At 31.2% G+C, this 16837-nt stretch overlaps 1 protein-coding gene across 2 annotated transcripts in view; it reads right to left on the bottom strand.

Moving 5' to 3' along the window:
• LOC132935941 (SRSF protein kinase 3-like) overlaps positions 1-16837 on the bottom strand; it is a 64462-nt gene that overhangs the window by 20400 nt on the left and 27225 nt on the right. The window contains exons 1-2 of one of the 2 annotated variants that reach the window (XM_061002590.1): positions 11188-12074; positions 438-656 (exon numbers count right to left, since the gene is read on the bottom strand). In XM_061002590.1, the coding sequence (XP_060858573.1) occupies positions 438-656; positions 11188-11465 (497 nt within the window). In that variant the 5' untranslated portion in view covers positions 11466-12074. Of the gene's footprint in view, positions 1-437; positions 657-11187; positions 12075-16837 lie in introns of those variants that run through there. The other variant, XM_061002591.1, reaches the window with a different exon arrangement.

Raw genomic sequence — 16837 nt, 5'->3', positions numbered from 1 at the left:
TAGCATTTGTCCGCCTTTTTTTATTGTTTCGTTATCATATTTTTAACTACTTAAATTTGTATATACTTAGTGTTCGAAGTGGGGGGGTGGGATACGGAGAGATGGCATCCTTCTACTTTTTTGTTAGATGAAGAATAGAAGAATGTTATGATGATATCAGGAAATCTGAATTTTAAGGCATCCTTCCACTTATCTTGAGCCATTTCGACCACTGTATATACTATTATACTCTTATTTCATTCTAAAATATGTTTGAGGGGGCCTGACCCATCAAGACCTAAAAGCCCCTATAAAGTGGCCCCATATTTCCTACTATTTGTGCCTATACAGTTGGCGAACATATAACAAGTGTTATAATATGCTTTTGAAGCAATGGTGGTTGCGCGTGTTACTCGTGTAATAAAATGCGATATAATATTATTATTTATTATACTCACACGTCGTCCCAAGAGAGCCAAACTGTTGAGAAATGACCCCAACCCAGTTTCTTTATTATGTGATAACGGTCGTTGATGACGGATCCCACTCGGACTGGAAAATAGGAATTCTCTTTATAGTCCAACGGCTCGTCCAGATCCGAGTCAGATGATTTTAATAAGTCTTCGGGGTTGTTGTCGGTAACGCTTTTGAACAATTCCGATTCGTGTGGTTCAGACCTGAAAGCAGTTCAACCAGTTAGAATTGCATACTTGTATATGACCTGTAAACAATTTAGGTACTTATAATGTGTGTTTAGCACATATATATATATATATATAATATATATCAAAGGCAGAGCTTGGGTATTTGTATAGACATAACACATAAATATGTAATGCATTTTTCCGCTACTTAATTATATTGGGGTGAGAGAAATTTGATTTGATTTAATATATTGTTTCTAAAATTTATCTCATGTCTTACATTTCCTTAAGTTATTACTTATAAGATAATAGTAACATATTACAAACAGTAAACACATAAATAGGTACGTGATATAATAATATCCCAGACAGCAAATGTTTGACTAAAAATATTATCATAACATTATAATAATATTATTCGTGATTATAATTTTATTATAATATTATCATTTCAAAATGCTGTCTGGGATAATGAACTTCTTATGTTCTGTATACAAGTCCGACAAACAGACAAACACTTATTTTTCTTAGGTTGTAGAAGGTATTAGAGGTATTAGAGGTCTTCAAAATGTGTGATTTACTACTTAAATTACATATTATTATTTAAGTATAATATTATCTTCAATTACCAAATTCTATATGTTTTTACAGATATACGCGTATTATTATCACACACGTGTCTATAACTTTCTCGTATTTTATTTCATTGACAGTTTATTTAAATAACTATTGTGTATTTATGCATAGAGATAACTGGATAAAGGTAGTGAAGGAGTGTCACCAATTGTATTTGGAAAATATTATGTTGAGATGGTTCTGTAATGCTATGAGGAGAAGTGACTCTGCAAAGACTGCAGTGAGGAGTGTCTATGGAAATAAATGTAGGAGGAATGAGGGGGAGAGAAAAAGCGAAGAAGAGATTTGTTAGACAGAATAGATTATGGTACGGAAATAACTGGTGTGAATAAAGGTAAGAGAGGGCTGAACCCTATAAGGTGATTGGAGGTGTAAGACAAAGGCAGCCGACCCCATATAATATTATATAGTTGAGTGCAAAAAGAGAAGAAAATATGTATTTTTACGTTTAGCGAATGTATAGTATATCGTGTATTTGTATACGAATACGGAGTAGACCTATATTATAATATATTCATTATTTATATATCTAGCAGGATTTAAAGCATTGTACAAATTAAACTATAGACTTAAAATACACAAGTTTTGTAAAAAAAATATTTTATTAAAAGGCTCTTATTGTTACTTTTTTAAATCTTATGTACGGAAAAGTATTAAACATTTAATTTTAAATATTTATTGAAACGTGTAATATTAATACTTTATGAATACTTATTATAACTTTTAAAACATACAGTTTTAAAAAGGTGGGTAAGTGGATGTCACTCTGCTGTACAGTAGGTTACAAGTGGGTCACTGTAATGGATGGTGTTAAATTTGAATTCAATGATATAATATTATTGTATAAGAAAAACGATTCTGAGCGAAAACGGTCAGTTAGCCTATGATATAAAGTAATTTATATATTTACTTATTTACGTGGAACTTTATTTTAAATTTTCAATCCTTAGCTACAAAAGTTAAACATTTTATAAATTTTTAACTACAAAATAATTATTACATTTTAAATTCGATAAATGTTGTCAAAATTAGAACTTTAAATGCTTATAAAAAAAAAAGGTTCCTATGTATTTTCGATATTTTTCAACTGCTATTGTAACAATATATCAGGAGCCTTGCATAAAATTTTCACGCTTTTCTACCCAACAAATAAAATTTTATTGATATGTATAGAAAAAAAAAACTAAAAAAATTGAGAACTGACAATGTCCGTAAACAGCTCAAAAAGAGTTAAATTATTTTCAAAATTTTATCGTGTATAGAAAATGCTAATATAAACATTCAGTCAAAATTGCATGTACCTACGGTCATTTGTTTTAGAGTTACACGAAAAACCAAAATCGATTTTCTCAAAAACAGATTTTGCGTAAAAATTCCCGTTTTTCCTTAATTTTTCTTTTGTTTTTCATGTTGCTTTTGAAAATTACTTGGAAATTTTTAATTTTGACCCCCAAAAGTACCAACTAGATTCACTTTCCTATCAGAAAAGTTACTGTTGAAGAAAATCCAAGCACTTTTACTGTCCTAAAAGGTAATGACAGACACAAAAAAAAAATAAATAAAAAAAAAAAACACACATCATTGTAAAATCAATACATTCATCGCTTCCCTCAGAATCTAAAATTATACAATTTCGAATATAATATTTTAGATAAAGTGTATAGCAAAAACTCTATTTTGAAATACCTAATGTGTCGCATAATGTCTATTGGCTTGAATTAAATCTCCATGATATATATTTAACGAATCAGATAATTTAAAACTACCTACACATTTACTATTTACCTATATAAATACTAAAAATTTGAATGTAATAAAAAAAAAACAGCTCAATGATTTAACCATTTCAGTAGGTACTTATCACCTATATCTTTCAATATATGTCTACAGTCTACAGAGAGAATTGATTTTTAAATTACTTATTGTTTTAGATTCTGAGCGGAGCGAGGAATTTAATGGTTTTACAATGATGTTTATTTCTTTTTTTTATTTATTCTGTATTAATTTATTTCTCCCTCTAAACTTGCTCAATAAGCATCTTTTCTGAAAGGTAATGTTCTTGAGCTGGTTCTTTAGAAAGGTCATTTTTCGATTTTTGAAACGCTACTCAAAATAAAAGCGGTTAAAGGAGAATTTCACGATTTTATAATATTAAATAAGTACGGACGACGTTTTCTACCAGAAATATTACTTCAATTGAAAAATGACAAGAGATATTTTTTGTGGTATTTTGGATTTTGTTCCTTACGGTTTAAAGTTCGGAAAATTTTAGCCATTTTTGAGCTATTTATAGACATTTTAATTTTGGGAGTTTTTTGTTGTAATTCGGTTAAAAACATTTGTAAAAACTTGAAATTTGGGTTGTTTACTTGTATTAGCCTTACCTAGACATGGTAACATTTTCAAAACATTTGAGCAACTTATGAGCTTTTTCTTTTCTTTTATATATTATTTTCATTTTTATGATATTTCCTAATTATAAATTATCTATTTATATAAATCGTTCTTAACCTATTCTTAAAACGCTTTGTTTATCACCATAGAAACGAATAAAATTAAATAAAAAAGATTCCCTCGTCCGCTCAGAATCGTTTTTTATCGAACGCAATCATTGCATTCAAATCGAATACAGTAAAATGACACCATCCTGTCCGAGGCCCGAAGGGACGATGGACAAACATCCACCACCGAAATGCGCTGACCTACTTTTTTATATTATATATACATTACATCAACAAAGTATACTACTACTGTATCGACGTGAAAAATAAAACATATTTATGTGCAAAATCGACTTTCAAATGTGGATAATAATAACACCACTGTCGTAGACTTTACAGTTAAGTACAAATAGTTTTATATTTATAATCCAATATAGTTGTAGTAATTATATTTTATTTGTATGCATCACATACATTTTGTGAGATTTTATGATCGAACTTATTTATTTGCGCTTACATCTAACAATACGTAATCTGTACACGCATAAACCTACCTACTGATACAATAAGCAATTTAAACTGGATGAAATAACATTAAAAAAGTGACTACAACTATAAAAATACTAATTAAATTATGTTGTAAAATTATAATTGATATAAAATATTAACTAAAATATAATTATTACCTATTATCGAACAAATAATGAATAAGAATTTTTTTATTAGAACATGAACTATTACAGTTTATAGTCTATAGGTACTTACTACTATAGAATGTATTATGGTAAAAATTAGTATACATTATGTTGAACTCGATTTTATAAAGCACGCACACATTTTTAGTAACCGAACTCATCGATGCTGTTCAAATGAAAATGTATACAGTTATATGAGCTTGTTTGCTTTGATTCAATTTGAGAAACATAAATATAACTTGACACTGTCACGTATATCTAGCTTTTTGTACAATAATGACCAGAGTGAACCATTTCTTAATCTATTCATTTTAAATTTCTATAATGAGTCTATATTTTGTTTGATCGATAACTATGACAATTGCCAATACAATTTGCCGAACATTGATTGACTTCTCTAGTTCTATCTTATACACACCGTTGAGACTGGAATCACGATAATGCATCTCAGGCTTTAAAAGTTTGAAATTGACTTGCGTGATTACACGATATAAGAAATCAAGTTAGTATCATTAAATCAAAGTAAATTGACAATTTCACAAAATGTCAATGAAATGTATTATTATATGTGTCTGTCATTGTTATTTCAGTGTTAGTACCTACCCATTAGTTTGAAATAAATTTTGGAAAGTTATTACTGTATTAGAGAGCCACAATTAATAATAATATAATTTATAATGTCTTACGTTTACCTAAGCTCATAACTGATAAGAATCAATTTAAATTTCGTTATTCACGCGTGTTAAAAATCCAAGATGGCTAACTTTAAGTACCTATAGCCGTATTGAGTTGATTAATGAAAATTTGTAATGCTTAAATTAATTATTGCCATTAAGTATTCAATTACTAATTAGTATTGAAGTTTCAAAGTTTTGACAGAAGGCGAGTATAGGAATATAATATAGTTGGCGGGCAGGTACCCATAATGTACATGTATAGCCGGCATAAAGTTATAAAATTCTGTGTGAGTGGCGGCTTAAGTACAAAAAAACAATTTTCTGTATATAATTGCAGAGATTCTGTTGTCATACGACCCTGTGCTCTCCATATAACTCAAAACTATTGATAATTATAACTCTGTTTCTCTTATATTATACCAATATAAATTATAAACAAATGTTATTTGATGGATCGCATGTCGCGGTTTTCCGTTTATTAGACTATTTTATCAAATAAAATACCTACTTATTATGGTAGACAGTTAGACACTAGACATGAGTACCTACATGACATATTGACATCTTATTATCACAAAATTCATAAACGGATATATTTATAAAGACAGAAGTATTTAATTCTATAAAACAAAAAGATAAATGAATCTGTTAATGATAGCAATTTGTGGTTATGATGATGATATCCACATTACTAATTATTATTATGTATTTATGTAGGTAATTATTTTCACAATGATGAACTATGGGCAATGATACTCGAGTACGATAATTTTCAAGCAGTACGACAAGCACATATTTTATATATTAATTTATAGAACCAAGCGATGTAGCAAAAATGTTATTATTATTTTTTTTTTTAATGTTTGCATACACACTTTTGTTCAGAAAGAGCGTAGGATTTGGTTGCCAAAAGTTGTATTAAGCACCTCAATCTAATTTCCTACAGTACCTAGTCCAAAAAACATGAAAACTGTTAAATTTACATATATTTGCGATAAAGAAATAATTTATCAATTTATCACTGTATAATATTATATAGGTACATCAATAAATTACGACAAAATAAATTGAAAAATCTCAATTTAAAAAATATATTATTTACACTTCCGATATTCACCAATCGTGTATAATATTATATGCTTTTTAAGATTCTGAGTGGAGAGAAAAATATTATATTGATTTTACAATGATATGTGTTTTATTTTTTTATTTTAGTGTATGGTAGAAAAAAAGGTTCGATCTCCAACTTTCGGTGTGGTTTCTGGTAGAAAATCATATATACTAATTTTATTCATTATTGTGCGATTAGTTTTTAACAAAAATTAGCTTAACTTTTTGTACTTATTGGTCATTGGCTATTACTAATAGATAAATAAATTATATTTATCAATATAGGTAAATGTATTATAAAATATCCTTAGAAGTTAAAAGTATAGACTTACTGATTGTGATGTGACTAAAATAGTTTAACCTACTCAATGTAGAAGTACCTACATTCGTGTACTCGATACGTTCTATAATGTCCTATACAGCAGGCGGTTTTTTTGTTTTTTTATCTATTATTTTTTAGTTTTTACTATACATTTAACAGAAAATCAAGAAAAGGAATAAGAACGCATTAAATATAATACATTATTTAAAGTGTATGTTATTCATTTTATTCTTACTATATTGTTATTCAAACATAAATAATGTCATTATTTATAATATGAGCTAATAATAATTGAGTAGAAAACATTCTAGAAATCAGCTGATTATTGATAACAATTTATTTATGCGTTATCTTATAATGTAGCACACAAAGGTTCAAATGGGTTAGAATATTTATTTTTTCAACTTTGTAGGTATTTATAATAATAATGAAAAAAAAATGTCTGATATTTCATTTGTACCTATTTTCAGTAGTTATTATTAGTTAATTAAGTATTGCTTGTCATTCGTACTGACTTCTGAATAGTGGTGGTTTGGCTATTATTTTTAAAATTATGTATTTTTGGTTTTTGGTTTTTGCCTTTTCGGTAAATAGTTTTGAAGCGGAAATGGTTAATATTAGTTAAAAAGTTATTTAAAAGTTAAAAGCACCAAGTTTTCGGAAAATAACAAAAAACTTTTGAAAAACACTCGAAGGTAGATACAACAAAACAATTTAAAAGAAAATTCATATCGGTTATGTTGTTGTAGATATTCTAAAAATTAATTATCGTGGCGAGAAAATCTACTAATGTGTTGTAATATTTACACCTAGTAAATATATGTGTATATTAGGTATATAACTATTATATATTTTTGGGTGATTGTCAACTCGGTCAAAATACCAGTTAGATAAAAAAGTAATGATACAATCTAATGTAAATTCTGTCAGGTTTTATTTTCTTACCTGTGATGGGTATTGGGTATATCGTATATAGAAACTCCGGCAATGTTAAGGCATTGCTTATGAAGTTTTAATAATATACCTCAAAAAAATAAACTCAAAAATTAAAAATTAAAAAAAAAATTATAGTGTTAGTGGACGTTATAAATAGTTATACACTTATTATTATACTAATGGATTTATACTGGACTTAGAAGTTAGAATATTATCTACAAATTGTATCACATCATTGTAGTTCACAGTTCAAAATATTATAACATAACATAACATAACATAACATACCTATATAGTACCTACCTACATATTTTATGATTATTAAAATTATTTATTATGATTTTTTGACGTACCTAGGTAATAGGTACACACTACATTTTGTATGATTATAATATTATTGCTCGGAGAATTATTATTTTTATATTTTTGGCATACACACATACCTAACTATTATTTAATGAGAACGATAATTATTATAAATGATTTTGATTTTATATAATATAAATTTTATACTGTTACTTGATTTTCTTCACTGACGGAGTTTACGTGAACTCAATTTTACCTTTTTTTCCCCTGACGGAGTTTACATGTGCCCATATTTATATAGCCTTACCTACTGCTTACTGCTTAGTAATATTTATATTATATCGAAAACCATAAAATATCAAACCAACTTAGGTCAGGGCTAAAATTTAATAAAATCGTATTTAAATTATATGATAAATCTTTAAATATTAGTAGGTATATCGTTAATTCAGTTACCCAGTACAGTAGACCTATATCTAACGCAGTACCGCTCGAAGAATAATAGAAATCATCCACTGTATGGTTAAATACAGCAATAATCAATACTTAAATAAAAACTTGATTTCGAGTTTTTTCATCATATTGAACACAATTAATTGTAAATAGGTACTAAATAGTATATTTTGACACACTCGTTCGAGAACTGACCTATTATAAAATGCGAGTTTCAGGCTAAGTATTCATAGTTAGCTGTTGCCAATAACTGTGTTTAAAATAATATACTAATGTATTATTTGGAACAACAATAACTCGACGTTAGGTTAGGTAATTTTTACTACCTACTGAAATAGTCTAACTACGGTCTACGACCCAAATAGCTTATTAACATCATACTAAGTTATTATTTTTTTAATATAATTTTGATTAATTTGTCTAACAAAATAACATAATCATAATATGAAAGTCAGTTTTATTATAATTTACCATCATACGCACACATAATATCGTATTGACAGTGTTCTCAATAAAGCATTTGATCAATTATTCTCAAGGACTTTTGTGACTGTTTCAATACAATGTTCAAGTAAAAGCCGCACGATACATACCTACCCATAACCTTTTCGTATTCAAATGAATATCGAGCTTACAGCAGAATGTTTTGAATGTATATACATTATACTTACTCAATAATAGTATTTAGGTTTGTAAATAAATATTCAGCTCAAAATATAGTATTAATATGTGGTGATGAAAAATGCGATTAAAGTGTATAAGTGTACACTATTTATATTAAAGTGTATTATATTATTATATAGGTACCTATATTTGTACGCATACTATAATAATTATTTCATATCAAACCGATGACAGGTGCCAGCAGCATTTATGCAATAATAATTATAGTAAAACTGTTTTTATTTTTTATTTGTATGGTATTAAACTAGGTAAGTAGTAACAATATGATTAATAAATGTGGATAGTGAAGTCTTGTGAAGTCTATGTCGTGAGTCGTGACCCAATATTTGAATGCCTGCATTCATTATGGGCTGTGTTTGTATGTACCTATACTACCTACATTTTGATGCTTATAAATTATAATCTATTACCTGTGAATAAGACATTCACAGTGTGAATTTCACATGAACTATTAAAACTATTAAAAACTGTATTGAAACGTGGACACACGGTATATATATAGATACACTTCAAACACAAATATGTAACAATATACTATTATATACGTTTCTACGTGTCTTAGTGTATCAATTTCATTGTACTACTATCAAATTATAACAATGGTGACTTTTTTTCGATAATCAGGAAAATTCATTAGTTTAATTTTGTAGTGCTTGAAATTTTTGTGTACCATAGGTATTAGGTGACATTGTGAATCATATATATTTTTAGTATATAATCATAATATTATTATATAGGTTTAATGTATCAAATACATAAATACATACCATAAACACCGCAATATCACATCAACAATAATATATTAGATAAGTGGTGTGTATGACATTATTCATAATGGCGTTGGATATTTATAAAATGGTTTTGTTCATCAAATGGTATCGTGAACTAGGTATATAGGTAAACTATAGAGTTTATATAAACAGTTTCATTACGATCCGATTAGCTAAGATCGTGATCATATACTTAATAGTATTTATTTTTAAGCACTGTTTAACTGTGTACCCTCGTATGTACCTGAAAATTTAGGTTAGGTAACATTTTTGGATAAAACAACTTATGATGGAATATTAGAATATGATTAGAGCCCGTCGATAGGTATAATATTGCACGGTAACTTTTCACCTCAATTGCATAGGTACGATAATGTGCGCGCATAGCTATTTATTTTGTTTTAATTTAATTCTCAAAGAACCATTTTCTAGACTAGCAACAAGTTTATTTCCACGAAAATGATCTTGCTGAATGCTGAAGCATTATATCACGTTGGATCAGTACCGTAAACAGGATCGTCGAGAGGGGCGCACTGAATCACGTCATTGACATTCATATATTATTATTATTTTAAAAATATTATGCTTTATAACATTTATTTAACAAATTGAGATTAAAATTATTGCAAATTGTAATGGCTTAAACATTATTAAGTTATTATAACCGCCAAACGGCCTTACACTTTTACACGGATAGTATTTACGTGTTTTTTAAGGAGATTTTGTAAAATCTATAAGTAACATGCAGACCATGCAGTACACATTATATAATGTAATATTGTAATAATGAATAAAAATATTAATTGATAGTTATATAATGACAATAAGTTATGTCGAATAAATATATCATGTACTTACAATGTATATATTATAATGTACATCCTTCTTATAATATATACCTATATAACGAAGGTGAATATTTTAATGTAGGTACATAATATGTATTTAAAAAAAGCAATAACCGTCTGTCTGTAAAATAAAACAATAAGATACGTATTATTTTCACGTTAGGCAACTGTCCGAGAGACTCCACGGGGTGCAACGCATATTAAATGTATAATATATGTAAATTATTGACATGTTTAAATCTCCCAGAGTCCCGGCCCCCGCACTACTATAAATGTGCAATCGTATACCTATTATGTACACGATATTAAAATACCAAATACATTAATTGTAGTTATGTGTGGGACTGGGACACCTATTTATCACTTCATTATTGCAGTTAAGTAGGTTGGCATTATACGCAAAGCTTGCGTTGGTGAGAAAAACAGTGATATAGCTACCAATAATCGCGAATTACTAAATGGGACATAGGACATACACATTACACAGTGTACCTAGGTACCTACATAAAGTTCCCAAAGTAGGTACACAATGTAATATAAAACGATTATTATTGAGTATTAATGGAAAACATCCAGAAAATAGTCCTGAGGGGTGGTAATGACTAACGATTGTGCAGGTGGCAGATTCCCGCTCCCGGAAAACGCTGCAGGCGCAGTCCAACCCGCAGGCCGACATTCATCATTACCGCTGTAACAGTGGCGCGGCGGATCTGATCTTCCTGCGTCTGTAGGGCACGTGATTGTCGGCGCACGTTTGCGAAGGGTGATCACCGTCGTGGCGCAGGCCTTCCGCAGAGTCGGAGTCTCGAGTGGTCACGGGTTCGGACAACGGGCCGCCGGGGTAGCGGTGACAAGCGGTACGCCTGCCGCCGCGGCAGGTGGCCGCGCGTACGATGCGCACGCCGCAGCACGCGGACAGCACGTAAACGACGGCCGTGAACGCGAGCAGTTGGCACGCGCACATGGTTGCGTGGATCAGCACCGTGTCGGCCACCGCCGGCGTCGGTGGCGGCGGCGGCCCACTGTTGGAAGCGTACCACGCCACGGCAACGGCCGCCGTAATGGCCACGGCTAACGTCGCGGCCGCCGCCGTCGTTAAGCGCGACGACGACGACAGTGATGACGGGCTTCGAGCTCGGTCGAGATAGTTTATTATAATGCAAGGTGAAACCTCACCTAATAACAGACCCCTCCAGATACCGGACGTTTTTTCGGCTATGAATTACAAACCGAAAGAATTCAGCGACCGAGAATGTCCGGTATTTGCAGGCGGTTTCACTGCAATTACATTATACTAGTGTATCGGGCACGTCTCCAGCGGCCGCGTGTTGGTGGTTTCACGTGACCGGTCAAACGCGCGTGTGTAGCTGCTAGACAACAACAACAATTATAGAGCATATAATAACGCTCTAGTTGTTAGTAGCGACTAGCGGCTACCGGTGTCGCGTGTTTATACGTTTGCGGAAACAGCGGCGACGGCGACAACGACGACGACGATCGGCCGTACAATATGATGGATGTCGCACGCGTGTACGCGTACGGCGTGCACGGCGCTTTTTCGCGGACTGAGCGTAAAACGACCGCCACCGCCGTAGTCGTGTGTGTTGGCACTCGCGTGTTTTGCCCGGCAACGGCGGCGGCGGTGGCGACGGCGGCGGCTATGCCAATATAATATATAATAATATAATATTATTATATTATGTGACGCAAACGTCGCTCGCTCGTCCACCGCCAATGTGGTATCCACCCCTCCAGCCCGGCGCGGCGCCCACACGCGCGACCGTTATTTATTATCTATTTAAGACGGCGCGTCGCCCCTGCCACTGCCCCAGCCGGAGCGTGTGCCGTGTGTGTGCACTGCATCGAGTTTTCCGTTAAGCAGCGACCGCGCACACATTACAACATTATAACGACACCGGGCCGGCACGCTCATGATACGGCATGAGCACAGCACCGCCTCGCCGACGGTAAATATTATTTTACGCCCGAAATGTGATATTATACGCGTTTGGCGTGTCACAGGGGCCGAGGAGCGTGTCGAATGACATTTTTTTTTTATTATTAATTTTATTACAACAGTCGTTTTCATTACGGAAAAAGACCGCCGCCCGTTCAAGTAAACAAAACTAGACGCCGCGCCGCCGCGTCGGCGAAACGAAACGAGACGACGAAACAAAAGCCGCTCGAAAACGTGAAACGACGACGGCGGCGATGACGTGACTTTGTAGACAATGGACTTTACGCGGTAATGTGGTATAGCTTATGACACCTATATATAGGTTTTCATTATTCTAAAATTAATTGACCATCGGTTTTCGATTAAATTAATTGACCACTGGTTTTCGATTACTACACTCTGGACGGTGTATTCGATTTAATTATGCAGCATCGTCATACTAGTATATAATATTATAATATATACATAAACCACAAACCCACATTATATTCGGTCTCGCTAAACCTTTCCTCTTCCGCGGGGTACGATTCTGGTTGATGATGAAATTCTACGAATGAGAATATTAATTTTTCTAAACATCTTAAGTATATATTAAACTATACTATTTTGTCTTCGTGTTTGAATTTTAATGAACCCTGACGTTTTAACCGAAACTCGAGTTCGACAATCCAAGTCTTGGACTTCGAGAAACGTGCACTGGACACGATGTAACAATACCTAAGTAATAGTCGTGATTTGAAAGTTCACTTAACATCTGAACTCGTTCACGTTTAATGTGAGTACATACAATTAACTCGTTTACGTTCGCATTCTTGTTTCATTTATTTTTTCAAAGGTTGATTCAATGTCAATGATTATTCATTGGTTGGTTTATTAAATTATTTATTTAAAAATTAATTACTATAGGTACGTTTTTTTAAATTATTAATTTGTATGTAAGTAAGTTAGAACGGCCTATAAACGTTTCGATTCTATCTAAAAATATGAATTTAGTTCACGTCCACACTATATTTATAAGACATGAGTGACGTTTCACTAAATATGAATTCAAACACTGAATTAAATAGTAGGTATACCTACTGTATTATATTATAATGTCAGGCTATTCAGCGGTTTAATATATTCCAACACCGTTATTCGTAATTCGTATTCCGCCGATAGGTATAGGTATAGCAGCTGATTTATGTGGAGCGTTGCAGAATTACAGATATTATTGTTTATTTCTTTGTTATTACACATTTACGTAACAATGTAACATTTAAAAAGAAAACGGAATGATCCATGAATTATTTAAATGCATTCGCTCGCAACAGTTTAATGTACGCATAAGCACGGTGTTGTAGTATTCAGTTAATGGATAAACCGAAACCACAGTCAAGATTTATATAGAGGTACGTATATACTCACAATTTATACGAATCTCATTACTTATTACAGTTACTCCGATTTCCCAACAAACAACATAAAGTTTGGCAGTACACTTTCCCGAAAAAGTGTTAGACGGAATGAGTAATTTGAAATTTAGAACATATTATAATATTATATGCAGCAGATACATCAAATAACTGTTTAGAAATGTGCGCTATATTAGTTTTAATTTATAATGTTTCATTATACATAATATGGTATCCTATTCCGCGAACCTGAAACGGCGTAGGAATCTGCTAAATGCTACTTTTCCGGATAAAATCCTTCATCAGTAACAGGCAACAACTCGCCTTCAGTTTCAGTTCGAAATGACATTCGTTTCAGACTCCGGTGTTCCTCAGAGTGATAATTAAAAAAATTCTTTCTTTTCATATACATAATAATACCATTACAAACAATACTAAATATGTCACTTGTGCTAAATTCCTTCTCTTCTGTTACGATATGAACATTTAGTTAGAAATTTACACTCCTAGTTATTGTCAAACACTTTAATCCGAGCTAAAGTTATTTTCTACACTTGGCTCAATCGTTTTGGTTCAAGGCTGAATTATGAACAATTTCATGTCTCGACTTTATTGCCAGGTGTCATGATCCCTCACAATTATTCTCTTAATAATACTTCTCTTAATCATTTTTTTCTCTTTAAATATACCTTGGAATTTACCTCATTCCTATATTATATATTTCACATTAATATCACCACTGGTTAGGCATTTCAAATTTTCGGAATAGGGTTAGGTACATAATATTAAAATGTTTAGTTCTGTCAACCAAATACTTGACCAAGGATCCACTACGAATTAAACGCATCCAAAACAAATTTCTCGTCTACGTTGCCCATATCGCTACAATTGATCACCCTCGTCATGACTATTGACTATTGGTACTCACTTATACGTAGTACACTGAAAATTCCCACTCTTGGTTCTTACCGTTTAGATGGTAACCTTAATTGTATTACCTCTCTACTAAATAGCTAATGGAATAGTTACCTTTTACCTAGTACATATGTCCGTGTTTCTGCATACTTCTCCAGAAGTCCAGAACCATTCCCACTTTAATATCCCCTCTCGAACTACCTCATATAACCACAATTAGCCTAAACATATAATATAGATACTATACGTTATGCTAATTCTATGAATTTACATTTTAAACTTAGTTTAGTGCTCCAAACTTAATAATTATATTGTTAATTTAGCTTAATTCGTTGTTTGGTTAATTTACCGTTGTCTTGAATATTTATTGTGTTATCTACCAATATTTTGTAATACCTATTCTAATATGTAAAAACTGGTTGTGTAACGTGTTAGCGTTAATAAATAAATAACAACAATAATAATTTAAAATAAAATAATTCAGACGATTGTGAAATCTTTCACGTGAAGAAACTTAGTATTATTATAGTTGTTATGACGTGACTGTGAATACACACTTAAAAGTAATCCCCGATTAAGGGGATGAAAGGGCATGTTCTTAGATAGGCTATACGTTTGAAAGGGAACTATTTTCTTTTGAAATCACTTTTTATAGTATCTACTTTAGATTGTAATTGAAAAAACAAAGGGTATTATAATCAGTTTCTATGACGTGATAGTTCTAATTAATTTACTTGTTGTGTACTAGTGTTTGCAGTTTACCTCAGTTTAACAAATTTATGTAAATATTGTATACATATAAAAAAATTAAAGTAGATAAAATTAAAAATAAATTGTAGTTTTAAAACTTAAATGAATGTTTTAAGTACGCGACCAATTTCCACAAATATTACATTTTTAATTAGATGATTTTGTTTTATATATTTACCTACATTTTCTAACAATTGTTTGTATTTTTATTTTAATAATATTTAATTATTGTAACGGTTTTCTTAATTATCTAATTTAGGAATAACTGGATACCTACTATAATAAAAATATATCATTACACTGTGAATAGTTTATACTTCATATTCATTTATTTACTACGATTGTATAACATATAATGTTTCACTAATTTATGTCAAGATACGAAAATAGTATGGATCAGCTAGTTTTAGGAAGATTTTCGTAATTAAAAATGCTCATCACGTTTCGTTTGAAAGACAAAAATAAACGTCTGTGGAAACGAAATCAGTTTTTATCTGGTTTGGAAGAAAATGGACTCATCCGTGAAATAATGTATTTGTATACAGGCATAGAATCTCTGAATTGAATTTATATCGATTTGGTTGAGGTGCACTCAATTGATATAAAATAATGATGAAGCAGCTTTACAAAAATACAGTCCTTATCTGTGGCAGATAATAAATAATTACTATTGAGAGTTTAAATTCAAAAACTATAATGATGTTAACAAAATCTGAAGAGTCAATAAAGTTATATGTTTATATACTGTGGCCTACGACCTTGCATTTTAGATTCTGAGCGAAGCGATGAATGTATTGATTCTACAATGATGTGTGTTTTTTTTTTTATTTTTTTTTATTTTTTTTATTTTTTTTTATTTTTTTTTTTATTTTTGTGTCTGTCATCACCTTTTAGGACAGTAAAAGTGCTAGGATTTTCTTCAATAGTAACTTTTCTGATAGGAAAGTGAATCTAGTTGGTACTTTGGGGGGTCAAAAGTAAAAATTTCCCAGTAGTTTTCACAAGCGACGTGAAAAACAAAAGAAAAATTAAGGAAAAACGGGAATTTTTACGCAAAATCTGTTTTCGAGAAAATCGATTTTGGTTTTTGGTGTAACTCTAAAACAAATGACCGTAGGGACATGAAATTTTGACTGAATGTTTATATTAGCATTTTCTATACACCATAAAATTTACAAAATATTTTGACTCTTTTTGAGCTGTTTACGGCCATTGTCAGTTTTCAATTTTTTTAGTTTTTTTTTTCTATAAATATCAATAAAATTTTATCTGTTGAGTAAAAAAGCTTGAAAATTTAATAGAAGGCTCCTAGGTTATTGT

This window comes from Metopolophium dirhodum, chromosome 1 (genome assembly GCF_019925205.1).
Source record: "Metopolophium dirhodum isolate CAU chromosome 1, ASM1992520v1, whole genome shotgun sequence".
Classification (NCBI taxonomy): Eukaryota; Metazoa; Arthropoda; class Insecta; order Hemiptera; family Aphididae; genus Metopolophium; species Metopolophium dirhodum.
This window is presented reverse-complemented; position numbering and strand designations above follow the sequence as displayed.